The sequence below is a fragment of the Melanaphis sacchari genome, unplaced genomic scaffold (genome assembly GCF_002803265.2).
Source record: "Melanaphis sacchari strain LSU unplaced genomic scaffold, SCAv2.0 Contig0_pilon_pilon, whole genome shotgun sequence".
Lineage (NCBI taxonomy): Eukaryota > Metazoa > Arthropoda > Insecta > Hemiptera > Aphididae > Melanaphis > Melanaphis sacchari.
The window spans coordinates 25,625,077-25,643,545 of record NW_020270366.1 but is presented as its reverse complement, the minus strand read 5'-3'; the positions used below and the strand labels follow the sequence as shown (position 1 = coordinate 25,643,545).

At 35.0% G+C, this 18,469-nt stretch overlaps 1 protein-coding gene across 2 annotated transcripts in view; it reads right to left on the bottom strand.

Moving 5' to 3' along the window:
• Window positions 1-6,211: 6,211 nt before the first annotated feature.
• LOC112594006 (steroid receptor seven-up, isoforms B/C) overlaps window positions 6,212-18,469 on the bottom strand; it is a 41,329-nt gene continuing 29,071 nt past the window's right edge. For both annotated transcript variants that reach the window (XM_025338597.1, XM_025338605.1), the window contains one exon: window positions 6,212-7,032. In XM_025338597.1, the coding sequence (XP_025194382.1) occupies window positions 6,758-7,032 (275 nt within the window). In that variant the 3' untranslated portion in view covers window positions 6,212-6,757. The remainder of the gene's footprint in view (window positions 7,033-18,469) is intronic.

Sequence of the window (18,469 nt, the reverse complement as noted above, 5' to 3'; positions counted from 1 at the left end):
GTGTTTTAATTCTTATGTAGGGCATTGTAGGCCAGAGGCCCGAAGCACAGAAGTATTTTCATACCCCTTCGTCCCTCGTGGGCTGTAGATGCTTCCGCTGGGCAAGCTTGCAAATGAGTCCTGACTTTCGTTTTCGTTTCTCTTTCTTCTGCCACTATTTTAAAATTTTTGAACGGAATAGTCGCCTGTCATGAAGTTTGATCAAGTGTGTTTGATGCTAATTATTATTTTTCTGTAGTCTCTAAAGTTTACACTGTACACGTCGCGGATAATTTTAGGCCACTGACCGTGCACCGTATTACAAGTCCCAAGTGTACCTACCTATAGTGTATCCGTGGCAAGTGTATCTATCTATTTGAAGTATACCTATACTGTATGCTTTTTACTGATTCACGTACTACATACACGGTTCAAGTGTAATGTGCACAATTTACTCTTGGAAAGTTGATGGTATATTTCTAGCATTTATACATGTAGTGTCCTTCTATCAAATAAGTATACAAAGTGCCAATGGCGAAGTAAGGCCGTAATAGAATACAGACGTACAGTATTCAGGTATATTCTTGTTAAAGATACACTGTACGCTGACACTGGTACTGGGTACACATTGCAAAGGTACTATTTCGCCATTATAGGTTCTTAAAATAAATAGTTTATCCGAAATGGCTCGTATCTATAGCTGGACAAAAAAAGAAAAGAGAATATGCAATAAACAATAATTTATTATCTTTAGTGGTTTCCTTCAATATTTAAATTTTCTAGAACATTTTTAACAATTATCATTAACACACGCTTAATAGGTATTACACCTAGCCCTATGTACCTAAAAAAATTAAGGTCGTAAACCAAATTTAAGTCTAGCTATCAGTCATAGGTATTTGTGGAATATTGATTTTAGTCGTTTGAGGGAAAATTGGTTCGTGTGTAATTCTTGGGGTTTAAAAATATTAAACATACTTATTAATCTATGGAAAAGCAAAAAAAAAAAAAAATTATTTGTTAATTAATTCAACGCAATTTATAAGCAACTCATATAAAGATAAACATAATTTTAGTCGTGAATAATTATTATACTCTTGTACCATTGCTAATAAAATAAAAGTAAAAGCTTAGTATATTTATATAAATTTAAAGTTTGAATTTTTTTTTTTATAAAGCGTGCCCGTATATTTAAATTTAATAATAAATAAATTACGAGATTAACTTCTTATATTAAAATATAAAACATCAGAAACAAGTTAAATTTTACATTTACCATTAAGGCTCTACCAAATAAAACACGTTATTAACGTAATCGCATGGTTTTGTAATGTTGTACAACATCGCGTTCTAGCGCCACTGACGAGTCATGTTAGACAGCCAATATGATTTGTAATTGAATACAACACGACGTTAATACTGTTTTTGATGTTTTTATGCGCGTGAATAATGCGTTCTGTTTGATAGAGTCTTTGTAATAACCATCACTTATTATATTTCAGTATACAACATTAATTTTAACCGTTGGATGTTGATGAATTTTTATAATAGTTATTTTATTTTACAAATTAAAATTAAAAATGGCAATGTCTCGATAACATAATATATCTACAGATCTATAGGTAAATACCTATGCTTATAATTATTATTATTATTCATTTATAAATCATAATCATTATATTATAATATAACTATAATTTTACTCTTATAAAATGTAATTATATTAGAGGATATTTATAAGTATACCCTCAATTTGTATTACAGTTATTTATTTTAAAAAAACGGTATAAGTTATTAAGTTAATAATTAACTATTAAGTGATAATTCACAGCTCAATGGTGTGGCGGTTGTGGAAAGGGTGCATGAGTGGCTGTAGACTGTGTTGAATTTATGCCAATTTTCACCTATATATGCGGACTCTAATACCCAATGAAACACTCATCTCTGTAGTGGTATATTATCTAGCGTTTAATTATTAACTTCAGTATAGTAATGCAGTTTCAAGCGCTGTCAACATGCAGACCATGCGCTTTAAATAAAATGTCATCCCCGATGTTTCAATAATTAGCATCTGCTTGCAGACGACGTTGTGCCGTTGTATATAATTTAGGTACCTATCACATATACTCACACACACAATACATATATATATATATTTATGTACCTATTAATAGTAGTGGTGCAGGCAGTATGATAAAAAAATTAAAAAAATGCTCGTCGGAACACCCAAGATGACGCGATGCGCGTCAACGATTCTATTTTAAACGAGTGTGTACCTAATTTCTTTTTTCTCTCTTTTATTCTATGAAGAAGATACGTTCAATTTAAAAGGAACAAAGAGATAATTGAAACGAGGGAGGACGAAATCGTAGATACATTTTAAACAATGGTTTTAAAAATAAGTCTCATTCATTCCTCGCTGGGTGAAGCGTTCGTCGTCGTTGTGCGAACGCGTATATAGTGCGATATACTCGTCCGCCGTTTGCCAAACGAATGAAAGAACAGAAAAAAAAAAAGAAAAAAAAAGAAAGAATTTCGCCGGCCTATAGGTCGGACAATCTGCAGTGCAATTCATTTTCTATTTCGGGTGCGGGGAATCTCAAGTGCACCTAAAGTATTTTATTTGTCGATTTTTTTTTTTTTTTTGGCAAGATTCCCAAACGGAAACCAAATTTTTAAAAGGTATGCACTTTGTATACACACAAACATGCACGCGCACGGTCCGCAATGACCTTTTGACGAAAATGCGAAACGTGATATTTTACGTACGCACATATTATTATTATACGACACAGTCGGTTGCGTATATCGTGATAATATGTAAATGGATGATGGCCACATGGATACACAACGCGGTTTTTTCTCTTGTTCACTGCAAGGTACCTCAGGTATCTGCAAAACACTGTACATCGGGGTTGACGAACGCACGTTGTGAACTATACGCAAAAAATATGTGCAATGCATAGTTATATACGAGTGCGTATAGAACTACAATATTGAACTATTCAAGTAATATTTATGCTCGTCGACTATGTGCCAGTAACGAACACAAAGCTTTTTTTGGGGGGTTTTGGTCATTATATTTTTATTTCGTCTTTAATGCATAAAAAAAAAAAAAAAATGTTTTTGCTATGACATCGCTATAATTACTATAATCATCCTCGCTCACATTTGTTACCATCACTTCCTTATATTATCTGATCGGAATGTCAATTGACACCTCGGTAGCCGTTTGTGTGTGCACTGCTATATTATATACATAGTACTATAGTAGCTACGGCACTACATAACGATATACCAAGAGGGATAGACTATAAATCGGACCTGGGAAATTGGAATCATCAGCTCAATCCGTGTGCAGTTATTACAAAATATCACATAAAATAGGTATTTATTTATTGTTTTTGATTTTTGTAGGGTTCACTGTTGCATTTGTTTCCAAATCAAGTCTTACGTTCATCGGATAAACAATTTAACTCACGAAACCTACGAGATCCACAATATTATAGTAGTCTCTTTCAATAAAACTTAATTATTGCAGGAAATATCCAATATTCGCCTCAATATCATCAGTATGATTATTGTATCGATATTTGTATAATTTGTATAATCTATATGAAAATATAGTCATAGCGGTTGTCGTTGGAAATTAAAATACAAAACACAAATTTACAATAAAATAATATTGAAAAAAAAAAAAACTATCTTTTTTCTTAATATGGCATTCTTTACTATACACATACAATAGTTATACAATAGTAAAATATTTACAAAAAAAATTTTCCACGTGAAAACACTCGTTTTACAGGTATAAATATATTATTATTATTATCATCATATTATATCAATATACATAATAAATCATAACATTTTGCATATTAATTTTATATCAATTTTACATAAACATAATTTATATAATATTACAATATATTATTATTACATACGACCAGATTATTAAAAACCATCTATTATGGGATTTACGTTTGACGCAAAATAACTATTGGCCGAGTTGTAAAACAAGTACAGACTACGAAATTGTATGCGAAATTTAACATTTTATATATTATATATAGAATAATAATAAAAAAATTCATCGTAAATTCATAACTAGATATTATATATTATACACAATTTACACACTCTTTAATATATATATATATATATTACCTAAATAATTGTATTATAGAATATACTCTAAGAAAGAAATGCAGCTTGGTCAGCATTCTTCTATACTCATGTACTTATAATACAGTTATCATTAGGAATATCATTTTTCTACAAATTATAATTGCATCTATAATAAAAATTTCAGACAGATTTTTGTAACGTGAACACCGTAACACTATACGTCTATACTAATAATCTAGTGATTAGAATACAACCTGCAGGATTATTTGTCTATCATAATCATTACAGTAAGAAGTAACACGTATAAAATAATAGCTCTGATATCCATTTATTAACTACCTATTCAATTTACATATTATAATCTATTCGCATAATTTGAAATATAGAAAAATTTATTTCATAGGTAAGTTATTATTACACATAATATTGTAGTTATATGCGTAGGTAAAATAATATGTCAACTTAGGTTTTGAGTGTTTATAAGTTAGATATTAAGTTAGTGATACAAAATAAGAATTTATGCTCGACTTTCTACTAATTGATTTAAAAAAATTTTAAAAATCAATTTGTAGTGATTGTTACGACGTTGAGATGTCCTCTACGCATCCGTTTTTGTCACGCTTATATTATGTTGATTTAATATCATGTAAATTGTATAGCATCTGTATACATAATGAATTGGCGCGGTCGAATCATATTTGGTTGACAGGTGGGATTGGGGGAGGAGGTTACAGCCGTTATATTACAGTCATCATCCCTTGCAGTAGCATCACTGATGTTATTATGTATATCTGACGTCATCATAATATTGCTGTAATTGGGTGATATATTTTTTTTTTTTTTTTATTTTCACATTCCGCAAAATTTTATTTATATTACAATTGAACGGGCGGATAACAGGTAGATCGTTGCATATTATTTATACGTAGTTTTGTTATAATAGGTATTAAAAACGTATTATGATAGCATTTACAGTAAAATAAAACAGTTTAATGATAAAGATTTATTTTGATAACCGAATAAAAAAATAATTAAAAATTCTATACCCTATGTTTAACGGTAACATGTAAAACAAAAATAAAACCAATCATTGAATATAGCCTATATAGACAAAACAAACTTTAAAATAATTATAATATGAATTTGACGAGGTGTAGCCATAACCATCGTCTTGATCAATTTAACTAGACATGCCACTTAAACAATAAAACATTCGAAAATCTTGAAAATCAATTAAAACGTGTATGTATATTGTATTTTAGGAGATATATTGTTGAATACTGCAAGACGCGTGCAGCGATGTAACGTAAATTATAATTATTATGTTTTTTACGGCGTGTGTCTTGTGCGACATGCGAACACACGTAGTGTTGTATTATGTGTAGATATACAGTATAAGAGAAACGGCGTGTTTAGTTAAGGTGATATAGGTAATAACTAATAAGTTATGGTTTCAAACGTGTTAATATAATTTAATAATAAATATTATACATTAATGCGCAATAATGTCATAGCATAAGTAAGAAAGAAAAAAAGAAAAAGTCTGCAAAGAAAACAAAACAATAACCTAAACAATAATATTATCGTACTATGACTCAAAAACGTTTATTATTATTATTATTATTATTTTCACAGGGCGTTGTATTTATTTTAGTCGTGTATCAGTGTATATTTTTTTTATTTTCGGTTGGTTCGATATTGGTACCTATATATACGTATAGCTCATAAGCATTAATTGTACATGCTATGTATATGTATATTATGTGCATATATTATAATTAGGTATAGGTATTTACAGTCGTGAGTTTGACTACAGTTAATATAATAAAAATAATAGGCATAGTGTAATAATAATAAAATAAAAATTGTCCTCATGGGATTTTTCATCACGCGTGACCCGAGAAAAAAAATGTCTTTTACGGTACAAAATCGTAATATTTATTGCAACTCTCCCGGTCGTCTAAGTAACGTGTAGGTATAATAAAACGCACTTAGAGCCTAATTTTTAAGGATAATAAAAATAATAAAAATAATAATAATAATAATAATAATAATAATGATAAAAACAATAAAAACAAACGAAAAAAAAAGGATATAATAATAATAAAACGCATATAGGTAATATATCATAATAATAATAATAATAATAATAATAATAAAATATATTATAATAATCGCGCGATGCCGCGGTATACAAAACGGGTCATCGCGCGTCGAACACGTTACTCGTCTGCAGGTCGTACGCGCCGACCGAACGAGTGTGTATGCGAATCATCGTCGTTTTTATGACGACGACAACACGGTCGGCGGCGACACGACGAGACGGTGGCGGCGATGGTGGTGGATCTTCTCTCGGCGCGCGCAAATAGGTGACGGGCACGCGTCCGGCACCCGGCGGTGATGGCTCGGCGTTCCCGCGTCCCGGCCGCGCGAAAACACAACACCATCGTGTATTGATATAAATACTTTGTAGCGCGTCGTCGCGTCGTCGAAGGTGACGCGCGGCCGCGGACACGTCGCACCGTTTACCCGCGTGGCGATAAAATATATTTCATTTTACCGGGCGATCGGCCGAAGGCGTTTGAAAACAGGCGGCGGCGCGGCATCACAACGGGGCGGGCGTGCCCGTCATCTGCCTCCAGACGGAGTGTCACATGGAGTTTATGTACGGCCAGCTGAAGCTGCTGCCGCTGAGCAGCATGTCCCGGATGAGCGTCTCGATGGGCGTCTTGCCCACCAGCCGGACGAAGAAGAGCTGCTCGATGACCTGCGAGCTGACCGTGCGCAGGGACGGCAGCCTGAGCAGGAGCTTGCCGAACCGGATCGGCTGGTTGGGGTACTGCGTCCGGCAGTACTCCTCCAGCGCGCACTGAGACTTCTCCTGCAGCGACTCGATGTGCGCCACGTCCGACAGTCCGCACGCGTCTGTAAAACAAACGGGAAACACGAATGTTGAAAACGTTCTATATTATAGTGTCGTGTGAGTGCGGTGAGTTTCGATAATCTGCAGTTTTTGCGACGAGATCCCATTTTTTTTAACATATTTTTTTTTTTCATATAAAGTATTATTAACCTAATAAATATGCCCGTTTAAAAAAGAAAAATCCTGTCCAGAGCGATAACTACCCCCTCTCCGAATACGTTTCCGCGTTGTCAAGACGTAAGTCTTGTAAAATATTCTGCGGTCAATCACGAGATCGACACGGTCGGACAAATACAATTAACTCGCTGTTTAGCCAAGTAAATTATGCGTTTTGGGTGGCTACTATATACCTATACCTATACACAATTTAAAGTTAGGATAGTTCGATTCGGATGAATTCGATTACTATTTCATTAGGTACAATCCATATATCGTGTTAAAATTTAATAATAATATTGCACATTAGAGTTTGGCGAAAATATATTATTATCTCATATCGTACTGTCAAAGGGCGTCGAAAGTGTGGCGATGGAGAGGTCTAAGACGCTAAGTCGATGTATAGACGCGACGGGAGATTCAAATATTATCATCATAAATAATAGACGATGGATGATTATAAGAGCGCTTTTTAAAAAAAAAAAAAACATCAAATATTAACGGTTTTTAGACTGAGATATTACATTCTATATTTCTTCGTAATACATGAGACGGAAACAAACAAAAAAAAAAAAAAAAGTCTGAGACTAATCCGAAGCGTACTCTGCTGTAATACTATTTGAGTTTTATTTTATTAGCTTATTGGCGACTTTTGAGCTCGACCCGACTGTTATATTTTCGATCGACAACCTAACCGTGCGGCAGCAATACGCGGTTAATCCCCGCTGAGGAAAAAGCTGCAGCGTGCGTATTGTGCCTATAAACTCGCACACAATAATAATTTTTTATTAAAATAATAATACGACACGCACCACTGTTTGTTTAAAAATGAACTCGTCCGGGTTGACACGCCACCCCCGCAGAGTTCGTAGCCGCGAGCGCGTTATAAATATATATATAATATTTTAATTTTTAGTTCAGCGTGCAGTTTTGTTTTTTCGGTTTTCGATCACCACGCGGTGACCTCGCACGCGAGGGATGATTCTATAATTAGGCCCCGCCGTTGCAATCCGCATTAGCATAAGAGGGACGCGAGTGCGCGATTGTGTCGTATATGCATATGTATACGGCGAAAGCGTTATAATAATATTTGCCCTTTCAACTGGCCCGCCGCGCGTCATCCCCGCGGTGTACATGTCGTCGTCGTCGCCGCCGGTCTTAAAACGCCGAAAACCCGTGTGCGTCGAGCGATTCGAACTCTTCCCCTCGCAAAAAAAAAAAAAAAAAAATGCTAACCCCGAAAACGCCGATTTCCACACGAAACGTCACGGTCGTCATCGTCGAGCATATTATACGATATTCTAGATATTGTATAGAATATAAATCATGTATTATATGTATACAAAAAAAGTGCATATATGTTTTGTTCTCCTCTCGCGCGGGGTCGACTATGATCTTTGGTAACCGCGTCTATCAGGTCCATTTTCTCGTAAGTTAATGTCTATTCAATGGGTAATAATATAATAGTATAGACTTGGAAAAACAACCCGCCGAAACGCGCAGCTGCACTGAAACGGTATTTTTATCGAATCGCATGACATTACCTCGGTAGTCGTATTTCGTCGGAAATTTATCATCTCTCTACTCGCGGTATCCCGCGATACCGCGGTGCTGGTAATACGTAAATACTTTATGACAAAGTCTACACTTCAATGTTAAACCGTTGCAGTTGCTATATTGTTGGTCGTCTATGGGCACCTAATGGGCCGTTTGACCTCGGCGGGCGGCCAGGCCAGCCCACAGTGCCGCTGCAGCGGAACGGTACCCACTCGCACAAATATTTCGTATCCATCACAATAATATTATATTAATATGCGCTTAGCGGTCGTATTAGACGCGACGATAGCTGATGACGTAACGCGTAGTTTATTTAAATTAATAACGCGTGCTGGGCGTGATCTCTTCTGTTGACTGTTTCCATTCGATCGCGTCGAGGTATTACTTTTTTACTCTTACCGCGGTCTCGCGTCTCGATACTCTTTATATATACGTGTTATTATTAAATACCTACGTCGTGCATGCCGCCACTATGACATCGTCGCGTTCGTTGGTAGTGTTTTTTTAGCTTCTTCTTCTGTTTTAATTGTCACCGTACACGCGCGCGTGTTATTATCTCGTATTATATATTTCATGTTTGTTATTCGAGAAAATGACTCGCCGCGGCAATTGTTGCTGCAGCGCGTACACGTATACGCGCGGCGCAGGGGGGCCCATTAATTATTGTAGGGCAGAGGAACGAAAACGTTACATTTAACGCAATATACGGCAATCGCGACGAAGACGTTCGTGTATACGTGTATGATGGTTTTTTTTTTTATCATCGTACGCGGTTTAGTACGCCGGAAAAATAAGAGCACATCATCGCGTCATGCGGCCTCGCGTTTCGTCAATCAGACACCGCCGCCGCCGCGGCGTTCAGTATAAAAAAGTAATAATACTATAAACTTGTGCATTTGTGTGCGTGTGGTGTAGAGGTCGTTTTGCCGGCGCAGTATTGACCGCAGACAACGCAAATATTACTATAAATTGTTGCAATTTTTTACGTTCACGCCGAACACGTCTCATTACTCCACGCGAGTGTGCGTTGTGTATACCTATGTATAGTGCAAATATTAATTGTTCGTCATATAGCTAAGAAATCGAGACTGGGTAACTGCGACAACGCTAGCAGAATTTTATACGGAAATCGCGATTACGCGAATATTAATAACAATCGAATCGCGCTCGTCGCCGTGCGTGTATATTAAAATATTACTATCGCGCTGGGGTAGGAAAAACGGGGTCGTCTCGGAAACGGCGTATACCAAAGGCGCGCGCTGTTTTCGTCGCGGGCTGTCACGATTAGTTTTTTGTTTTCCGTCCCCTATCTATATTATACGCATTCAATACATACACGACCCGCTGGCGGTGCAGATCTGCACCCCTCCGCTGACTACCACTGCAACCTCCAAATTCGGTCGTGCGGTCAACCGCACCGGCTACACGCGGCCACGCAACTCCTCATCCACCCAAAACTGATGTAATAATATAATACTCGTCGCCGCCGTTATTATATTTCTAGATATCGTACGATAACGCAAATGTCGTTCGCCCCAAGTGTACGACCTATGCGACGCAGCACCATGCACGAAAAACTGTTTTTATTAAACGTCAAATCGCGACGATGGTTAGATAGAGAGTAAAAGAGAGAAGGAGAGATGGAGCGAAAGTTTGAGTGTGTGTGCATGTGTGTGTCCCCCTTTGCGCGTTTTTATTATTTGGTTTATTTTTTTCGGTTACGGCGATTTTTCACGTCACGGGGAAATTTTGCGCGGTCGTCCGCACGACATAATATATATTATATAATGAAAACATAAAAACCATCTGGGGAAGAAAGAGCGTTTGATATAAAAATATTATATAAATAATAATAGTAGTCACCACCGTTGTCAGTTGCGGGGGTAGGTCGAGCCCTGGGTTATTTTTCGTATAATGTATATTTATAAATATATATATATATATATATATGTATATAGTCATTGGCTTTTCGACTCTTTGTCAATTAGGTAGGCGATGAAGGCGTAACAGACTCGAGGGAATGGTGGGCAAAAGTTTCAAGACTATATCGTAATGTAAGAGGTATATATATATATATATATATATATAGGTACCAAAGTCGGCGAGAGTGTTTTAAGCTAATTGCGAAATGAGAATAAAAACAATACACCGCGAAAGAGGAAACCCGTGCAATTTCGCGTGTTTATATATATCTATACGTATTGTATACCGCGTGAGAAGGGTCGTTGTATATTATGTATATTATTACTGTTATTATTAAAATATAATTCGAAAGGCGCGAAAACCCGCGGCAAAGTTCAAAACTCGGCCGGTCGCGGCGAATAACTATTCGCCGCGCAAGGTGACGTCGTCGGTATTGCGCTATCCGCGTGCGGCTAATAACCCGAAATGCGATTTGCATAAACATTAAAACAAAAACTTTGCCTGGGGAGGTTTTTTTTCGGAATTGAATTAATCAATTGACGCCACCGCGACAGCAGTATAGTAGTTAGTAGTTACGGTGTTGTAGTCGTCGGGAATAAGCTGCTGCAATGTACGTCTCGTCGGCGACTATGGCTGTTTAGGCTGCCAGAAGACGTTCACTAGTATGTATACCCCATCAGCACTTGGCAACGAGCCCTTAAACATGCCGGCCGTATGTGTACGATACGGGATTTTGCCACCGGCTCGGAGCTTACACGGCTAAGGCGTGGTGTTTGTCCGAGGGCGAGTCCCTTTTCTCCGCACTACACCGGCCAACGATTTGTTCTGTACGATAACCCTGCCACACACTAAACTTACTATAACACATACGTAAAGCTCATTTGCGGATCGCGTAAAGTTTTCACCGAAACGATTGCCACTGGAGCGTCATATATGGGTATTGTATAATACTATAATTTAATAAAAAATAGTGTAAATGCGTGACGTATGTATGAGCGGATCGTGTAGGCACATAGATATATAGTGGTGTATTTTAGAAATTTTTCTGGTTATCGATAAAAATTGATTTATTATAATCACTTCATAAAAATAAAACAGCTGAGGAAATTAATCAATTAAAATGGAGTATAGAACAGTTATAAGTCGCGGTAAGATCTGCAGATATCGGGTATTTGTGTTGTATTATGAATATTATGATATGCTGCCAATAGAATTTTTTAATACAGTTTTAATTATCTGCGTTTAGATTATTTGATACCTAAAATGATAAGATATTACCAACTAAATTAAAATATTGTGATTGTGTAGTAGGCCATAATGTGTGATTAGTAGTAGTGCGATTATTAATTTTTGACATTTGTCAAAATAAGTGATCTAATGAGTAATGAGTATAGATCTACAAAACAAAATAAAGAAAAAAAAATGTGCGTAAATATTTGTTGATATACAGCAGTTAATTCTTAAATTTTATATAGGTAAGAGAAAACAATTAGCTTGAGTTAGTTAGGTTAAGTAAATGTTAAGCCATAATTTAATAGTTAACAAATTATACATTTAACTGTAAAATTTTGAAGCTAATATAATATCAAAACATTAAATTAATTCAGTTAAAAATACAGCGATTTTGCCAATTTCAATTTTAATTAGTGAAATATTTTGTTGACAATTTATTCTATACTATTATTTTATATTTAATACTATCTAGCTAATAGCTATATTGATTTAGGAAATTACATGTTTGTGTTGATTGTACTCAATTAAATTATAAGAACAAGAGGTATTTATTAAGTTTGTTTATATTTATTTAAAATCATTGCATACACGAAGTTGTAATTAGTTTTAGATATATTTATAAATACACGATTTTAACTTAGTATAATATTTTTCAAATTAACTAGAAAAAACTTAGTTGTTACTATGGATTTTCTTTAACGCGACAGTAAAAAGAAATTATCAAGTTAGTCATACCATTGTTTATAATAATACATGAAAGTGATATTTTTAAGCAATTTCAAGTTCAATTATGGTATTTTAAAATTCAGAGGTAATATATATACATATCATCACAATAATATACGGTATAATAGGTATTTGCAATCGTTTTGTTTTTTCGAACGATTTTTGCGGACTACGTGAAATTGAACTACATTTTCGAATGTAACACATCGACTGCTATCTCGTCTGCACATCGCATTATAACTTATTATCATCATCCTTTAGTGATGGCATTTTTATTTAAAAAAAGACGTAATCTGATTTGTGTTTGTTGCCATGAATCATCGAGAATTCATGTATAATACGCACCGCGATCTGAAGCCAAAGTAGGAAATGACCGGAACTGCACGTATGGCGACGATAAAATTATTATTATAATCATGCATTAAAAAATAATAATAATAACGTTAATACTAAATAATAGCGTATAGGTTTAGATGGATGCGCAATAAAAATAATTTCCAACGAGATTCGTGCATTTAGATAAACGATGATTAATTTTAGCATCAAAAACCAGTATCTCGCCGTATAATATAAGTTTTTTAATGGCAATTGAGTGATGGACGGGAATCGACGTGGAGACGCACACGCAGCGAAACATACTCGTAAAATGATTACGGAAATTGTTTTCGTTATTACTTTTTTTTTTTATCGTCATATTCCTTTCCCTTGGTTAATTGTTTTGTTGTTTTTTTTTTTTTTATACATACATACTATATAAGAGGACCCACTTAAAAAACGAGTTTAGGCATAAATACGATCCGTATACTGGTGTAGCGGTAGGTACCATTTGCGCATTTTTGTGGTTTTTTTATTAGTATTCATCAAGATAAGCAGGCCGGCCAATTGGTAAACTCAACTGCAGTATATAATAATATAAGGTCCGTTGTATTTATTGTCGAGTATTAAAATTAAACAGTCTTTTTTTACCATAATGATTCTCACTTGTTAATAACAACGGCACGCTTGGGGGGTGCTTTTTATTATTATTATTATTATTATTATTCAGTTCAGCCCGCATTCTGTTGTACTTATATGGTGCGCGAGGTGCTGCAACGCCACAACAGTGCGTGTGCGATTGTGTGTCAGAGGTCGATCCGCCGATTATGAACCCATATAATATTATACATAAACCACGCGAAAGGGTTGATGCATATGGGCTGTGTGACCGAGTCAATTGGTTGTGGTTAATTGAATTCAAATTCCGAGTTAAGTAAAATATCGGTCTCGATCTCCCCGCTTTTATAATATCAAGTTCTGTTATTCAATTCAATAATTATATGCACGACAACCGCATATTAAAAATTTTTGTTTTTCAATTATCTTCGAATTAACCATTTAGTGTATGAGTGCAATGCGCATGCACACATAAAACAATTACGTATTGTTTTAATGTCTATCGTATTCAATTCATTATTTATATATCCACGAGTATATACACAAGTCTGCGCCGTTTGTCGTATACTTATATGATATTTATAAATCAGTTATACGTGTTTGGCGGTCATTGCAGCTTATATTACAATATCTTAAATAAAGTAATTTTAATATTAGGTACATTTAATATTATATATTATTTATTTTAAAACGATGTGCAAATTATCTGTACGCACGAGTATATGTATTAAAATACGCTTATGGGTCTTAAATAATGAGTCAAAATTATAATATTCGTGCTTTTATTATTTTTGCAGTGATCTCGCGACGTTTATGATTGATACGCTTAGCCGTCCCGAATCACGCGAGGAAAAAAGCGCGCAGGGATTATTATTATTATTTTTTACGACGTACCAACGACCCGTGTAATTCGAGAAATTTCAATTTCGGCCAACTGTCGGCTAATCGTCAGCGCCTACCCTCTACAGTCGATCGCGGCGCATACCACCCCACTGTTTACGAACAATCTGGTCCACTGTAAAACATACTTTGACCCTTCAGGAGGTTTGGTCACGGTTTCTCGGATTACAACGAAAACCTTTTCGGTCACGTTTCGAACGAGCAGCGTAATAAATATTAAAACAAAAATTTTAAATGGCCTGCCTTATAGGTACGTGTATAAAGACTAAAGAGTAGGTATATAAAGGATCATTTTGAAAAATAACGTTGTAAAGTACGGTGTCGATACGGAACGAAATCGGGTGTACCGTGCTTCGCATGTGCTGTTTACCTAATATGCGCACATACCTTGGTATAGTGTTTTCCATCAATTTATCGTTTAAAATTCGTATTTTCTGATCGCCGTACTACCACGAATAATTTTGATGCAATTATTAAAAATGTAAAAAAAATATTCGTGTATGCGTTTATGTCCACGTATTGTCAAGTATAGTTTAAACTCGTATTTTAAATCAAGAAGATAGTTTAAGTTGTACAACCGCAGTGTAACTCTGCAATAATATGTTTATAATAAGATTTAAAATGTACGTACATTTATTTTAATGTGGTTTGGATTTCATTTTTTTTTTTTACATGATTTTTGTGTTTCTCGAAAAAGAAAAAAAAAGTAGGTTATACACTTCACGGTCATTGCGGCGAACCCTACGGACGCAATGGAACGTCAAACCGCATTCGGAAATACTTATACGATGACCAAAAGAATAGCCGCGGTTTCGTCAAGTTTAATGATCGGTATGCGTTGTTATTATTTTTTCGAGACAATAAGTCACAGCGCATTGTTTGTCCATGCGAATCGACTGACGACTACAATATACATCAATTAACCAGATAACACGTATGCGTTTGCAATTATATTGTCCTTTTTTTTCTTTATCCTTCTAAATCTCGACCAACTCCCTTTCTCCAGCAATTCGCGCAGGCATACCTATTATGTACTCGAACCATACAGATATATTATATACTTTTACTCGCAGAGTTACGTGCGATTATGCAGAGCTGTTATAAATGCCATGGTTAAAATGTTTGAAGTTATTACAACTTGTATACGGCCTGCAAGTCGGTACCTATATAATAATATAATGGTCTATGTACGCTCAACGACATTGTTGTTCACAAGTGGTTTTACGAAATCCCGTTTGTAATAATATACATATTATGATAATATGCTATACATAGTTGTTTGCATCTAAAAAGTATTGGGACTATATCATACTATCGTCCCGCGCTCTACACTCCTCAATTGGTAAATTAAACATTACAACCTCTACACTGTAATATAACTATATTAAAAGGCATAGCAAAGTTCGCAATTTCCTGAGAGCAACAACAACGAAGATAATTTGAACGGTAATTTTTCAAGTATGTAAGTTTGTGTAGGTATTAATAATATATTGCAATTTGCAGTGTATACCTACGAAAGGTACGTCGATGTATGGACATACCAAAATTTGCCGTGATATAATGTAATTTTTACCATGTTATTATTTCTTAGTGCTGTATTTAATATTTATATTATTATTATTTCCACATACGTCATATTATACGTATACGATAGTATGATATATATATATATCCGCATACACGTATAATATAATATTGACAATGAGTTAGTGGGTGGTCAGACCGCAATATTATTCTGCCAATTATATATATATGCGGTATATCTCAGCCAGTGACATGGCATTGCCCAATTTCGGATTACGAATTTATGAGCATCGTCGTAAAAGTCGAACGCGTGAATACTATATATTATACTCTAATAATATATGTATATAATAATACTCGCGTGTGTATGTGATATAACGTACAGGTATATTAAATACTCATGTTGGGCCCACTACATGCGTGGTGCACTGTGGCAATATAACCGATTGTGAAGGGGTTTAAACAAAGCCAATTTCACGTCGTATTAAAACTGGCCACGAATACGTAGCACAATAAATATGTTTGACATCGGAATTGACATGGCGCGGAATAAACTATATAATATAATAAAACATTACATGTGTGTTGTGTTGTGTTATATTACGTATAAGACGTTAAGCGGTGTTTTTGGTTAACAACAATATAATAATGTATATTTTGCAGCGTAGGTACCTACGATAATAATTCTTTTCCGAAAGCACGCAAAATGGCGTTTTAGAACAAATTGGATAGGTATACGTATCCATAATAAATACAGCAACATAACAAATACTATATTTCTATGGTTATTTATAGATAAACAACCATTCGAATAATAATGTGCGATTCTCGAAAACTTACATGCCTTCTTACGTGACATAATATTTTTCCACATTCACTGGCAGTGAGTCATGACTTATGATGTATTATTATTTATTATCAATATGACATTGTCGCGCAATGTTTTTAAGAAACGGAGCCTTTCATTGATTTCGTCTGGTTTCATTACGCGAGTATAAGCAATAAAACTTTTAACCTGCAACTATTATTATACAATATTTTTCATATGTAATACATATAACTAAATATGTAAACAAATTATCTCCCTAAGTATTCATGAATTAATATAAAATAAAACATAACATTTTATTGGTTTTCAAATTATTATATTAGAGAGTAATACTATATTACATGTAGGTACCTATAATACCTATATCTTCACATACCGGTGTACAATATATACTGCAGTTGCAATCGAGTATGATATAAGAAATTAATAGGTATAATAATATATGGCACATTAGGTCGACTTCAATTTTTTCAAACGATTTTACATTCATTCGTAGATACACTATAGGTACTAGCTATTGTTCGTCAAATCAGTTGCGTACTATTTTCAAATATATATAGAGTTGTCTTATTTTACAGGCGCGCGTAATTACGATCTCGGCGACTGGCGATTCAAGTACAATTTATTTTGGCATGTATGCAACGTCATAGTGTGACTGTGTGAGAACACGTTATGATTACACACTAATAGACAAATAAATACAAATCGCCGGTTGCTTCAGAAACGATATTACTATATCGACGTCCAGAATTCTAACCCGACCATACTGTATAATAATATCACTATTGTAATAATTCTGTAGTCATTGGCTTTGGAAAACTTTTGATTTTTCGAAATCGTATGTTTGCAGTGATATAGGAAGGTTGCAAAATGTGTAGTACGAGCGAAAAATCGAATTTCTCAAATAATAAATCGCACTTAACGCATAGTTAAAAAATGAATATTGAACTCAAGTAAATAAGAACTAATGATAATAATAAAAATTATAAGTGTGGTTTTTTTTTTTTTTGTTAATGAGTGCTACCCACTTAGTATAATTATTTATTTGTCTACAGCTTTTTGTGTCAATGCAAGTAAGGTAATTTGTGAATCGAGACGGCGGGGATATAGCGAGTTCGGCATTCCTTCGAATGGCATCATAATAATGTTACACTTCTGCCGCCGAAGAGGTATTTCATTAATATAATAAGAACGTATATAAACGAGAAAAGTTTAACAGATAAATTGCACCACGCGTTATTTACACACTATTGAACGCGGCGAGACGTCGTTATAAGACATTATGCGAACCTATTGTTGTACTCGCGCACCCGGCGACGTGATATCTCCTCGAATGTATACACGATAATAACAATAATAATATTATGTTTGTATGCGAAGAAGGAGAAGGAGGAGAAGGAGATGACGACGATGATGACGACCGGCAGCAGCAGTAGCAGATGATCGTCATCGCCGCTAGTCCTTTTCCTTTGCACATAATAATAATAATAACGACGACGACGACGATGACTGTAGTATGACGGAACCCATTATAATATTTGCACACAAAACGACGTGTGCGCGTGTTTACACGCGTATTATAATAATATATTATTATTATTATTATAATATACCGCTACCGATGCCGTTTGTCGCGAGCGGCGTGTGTAGGTGTGATT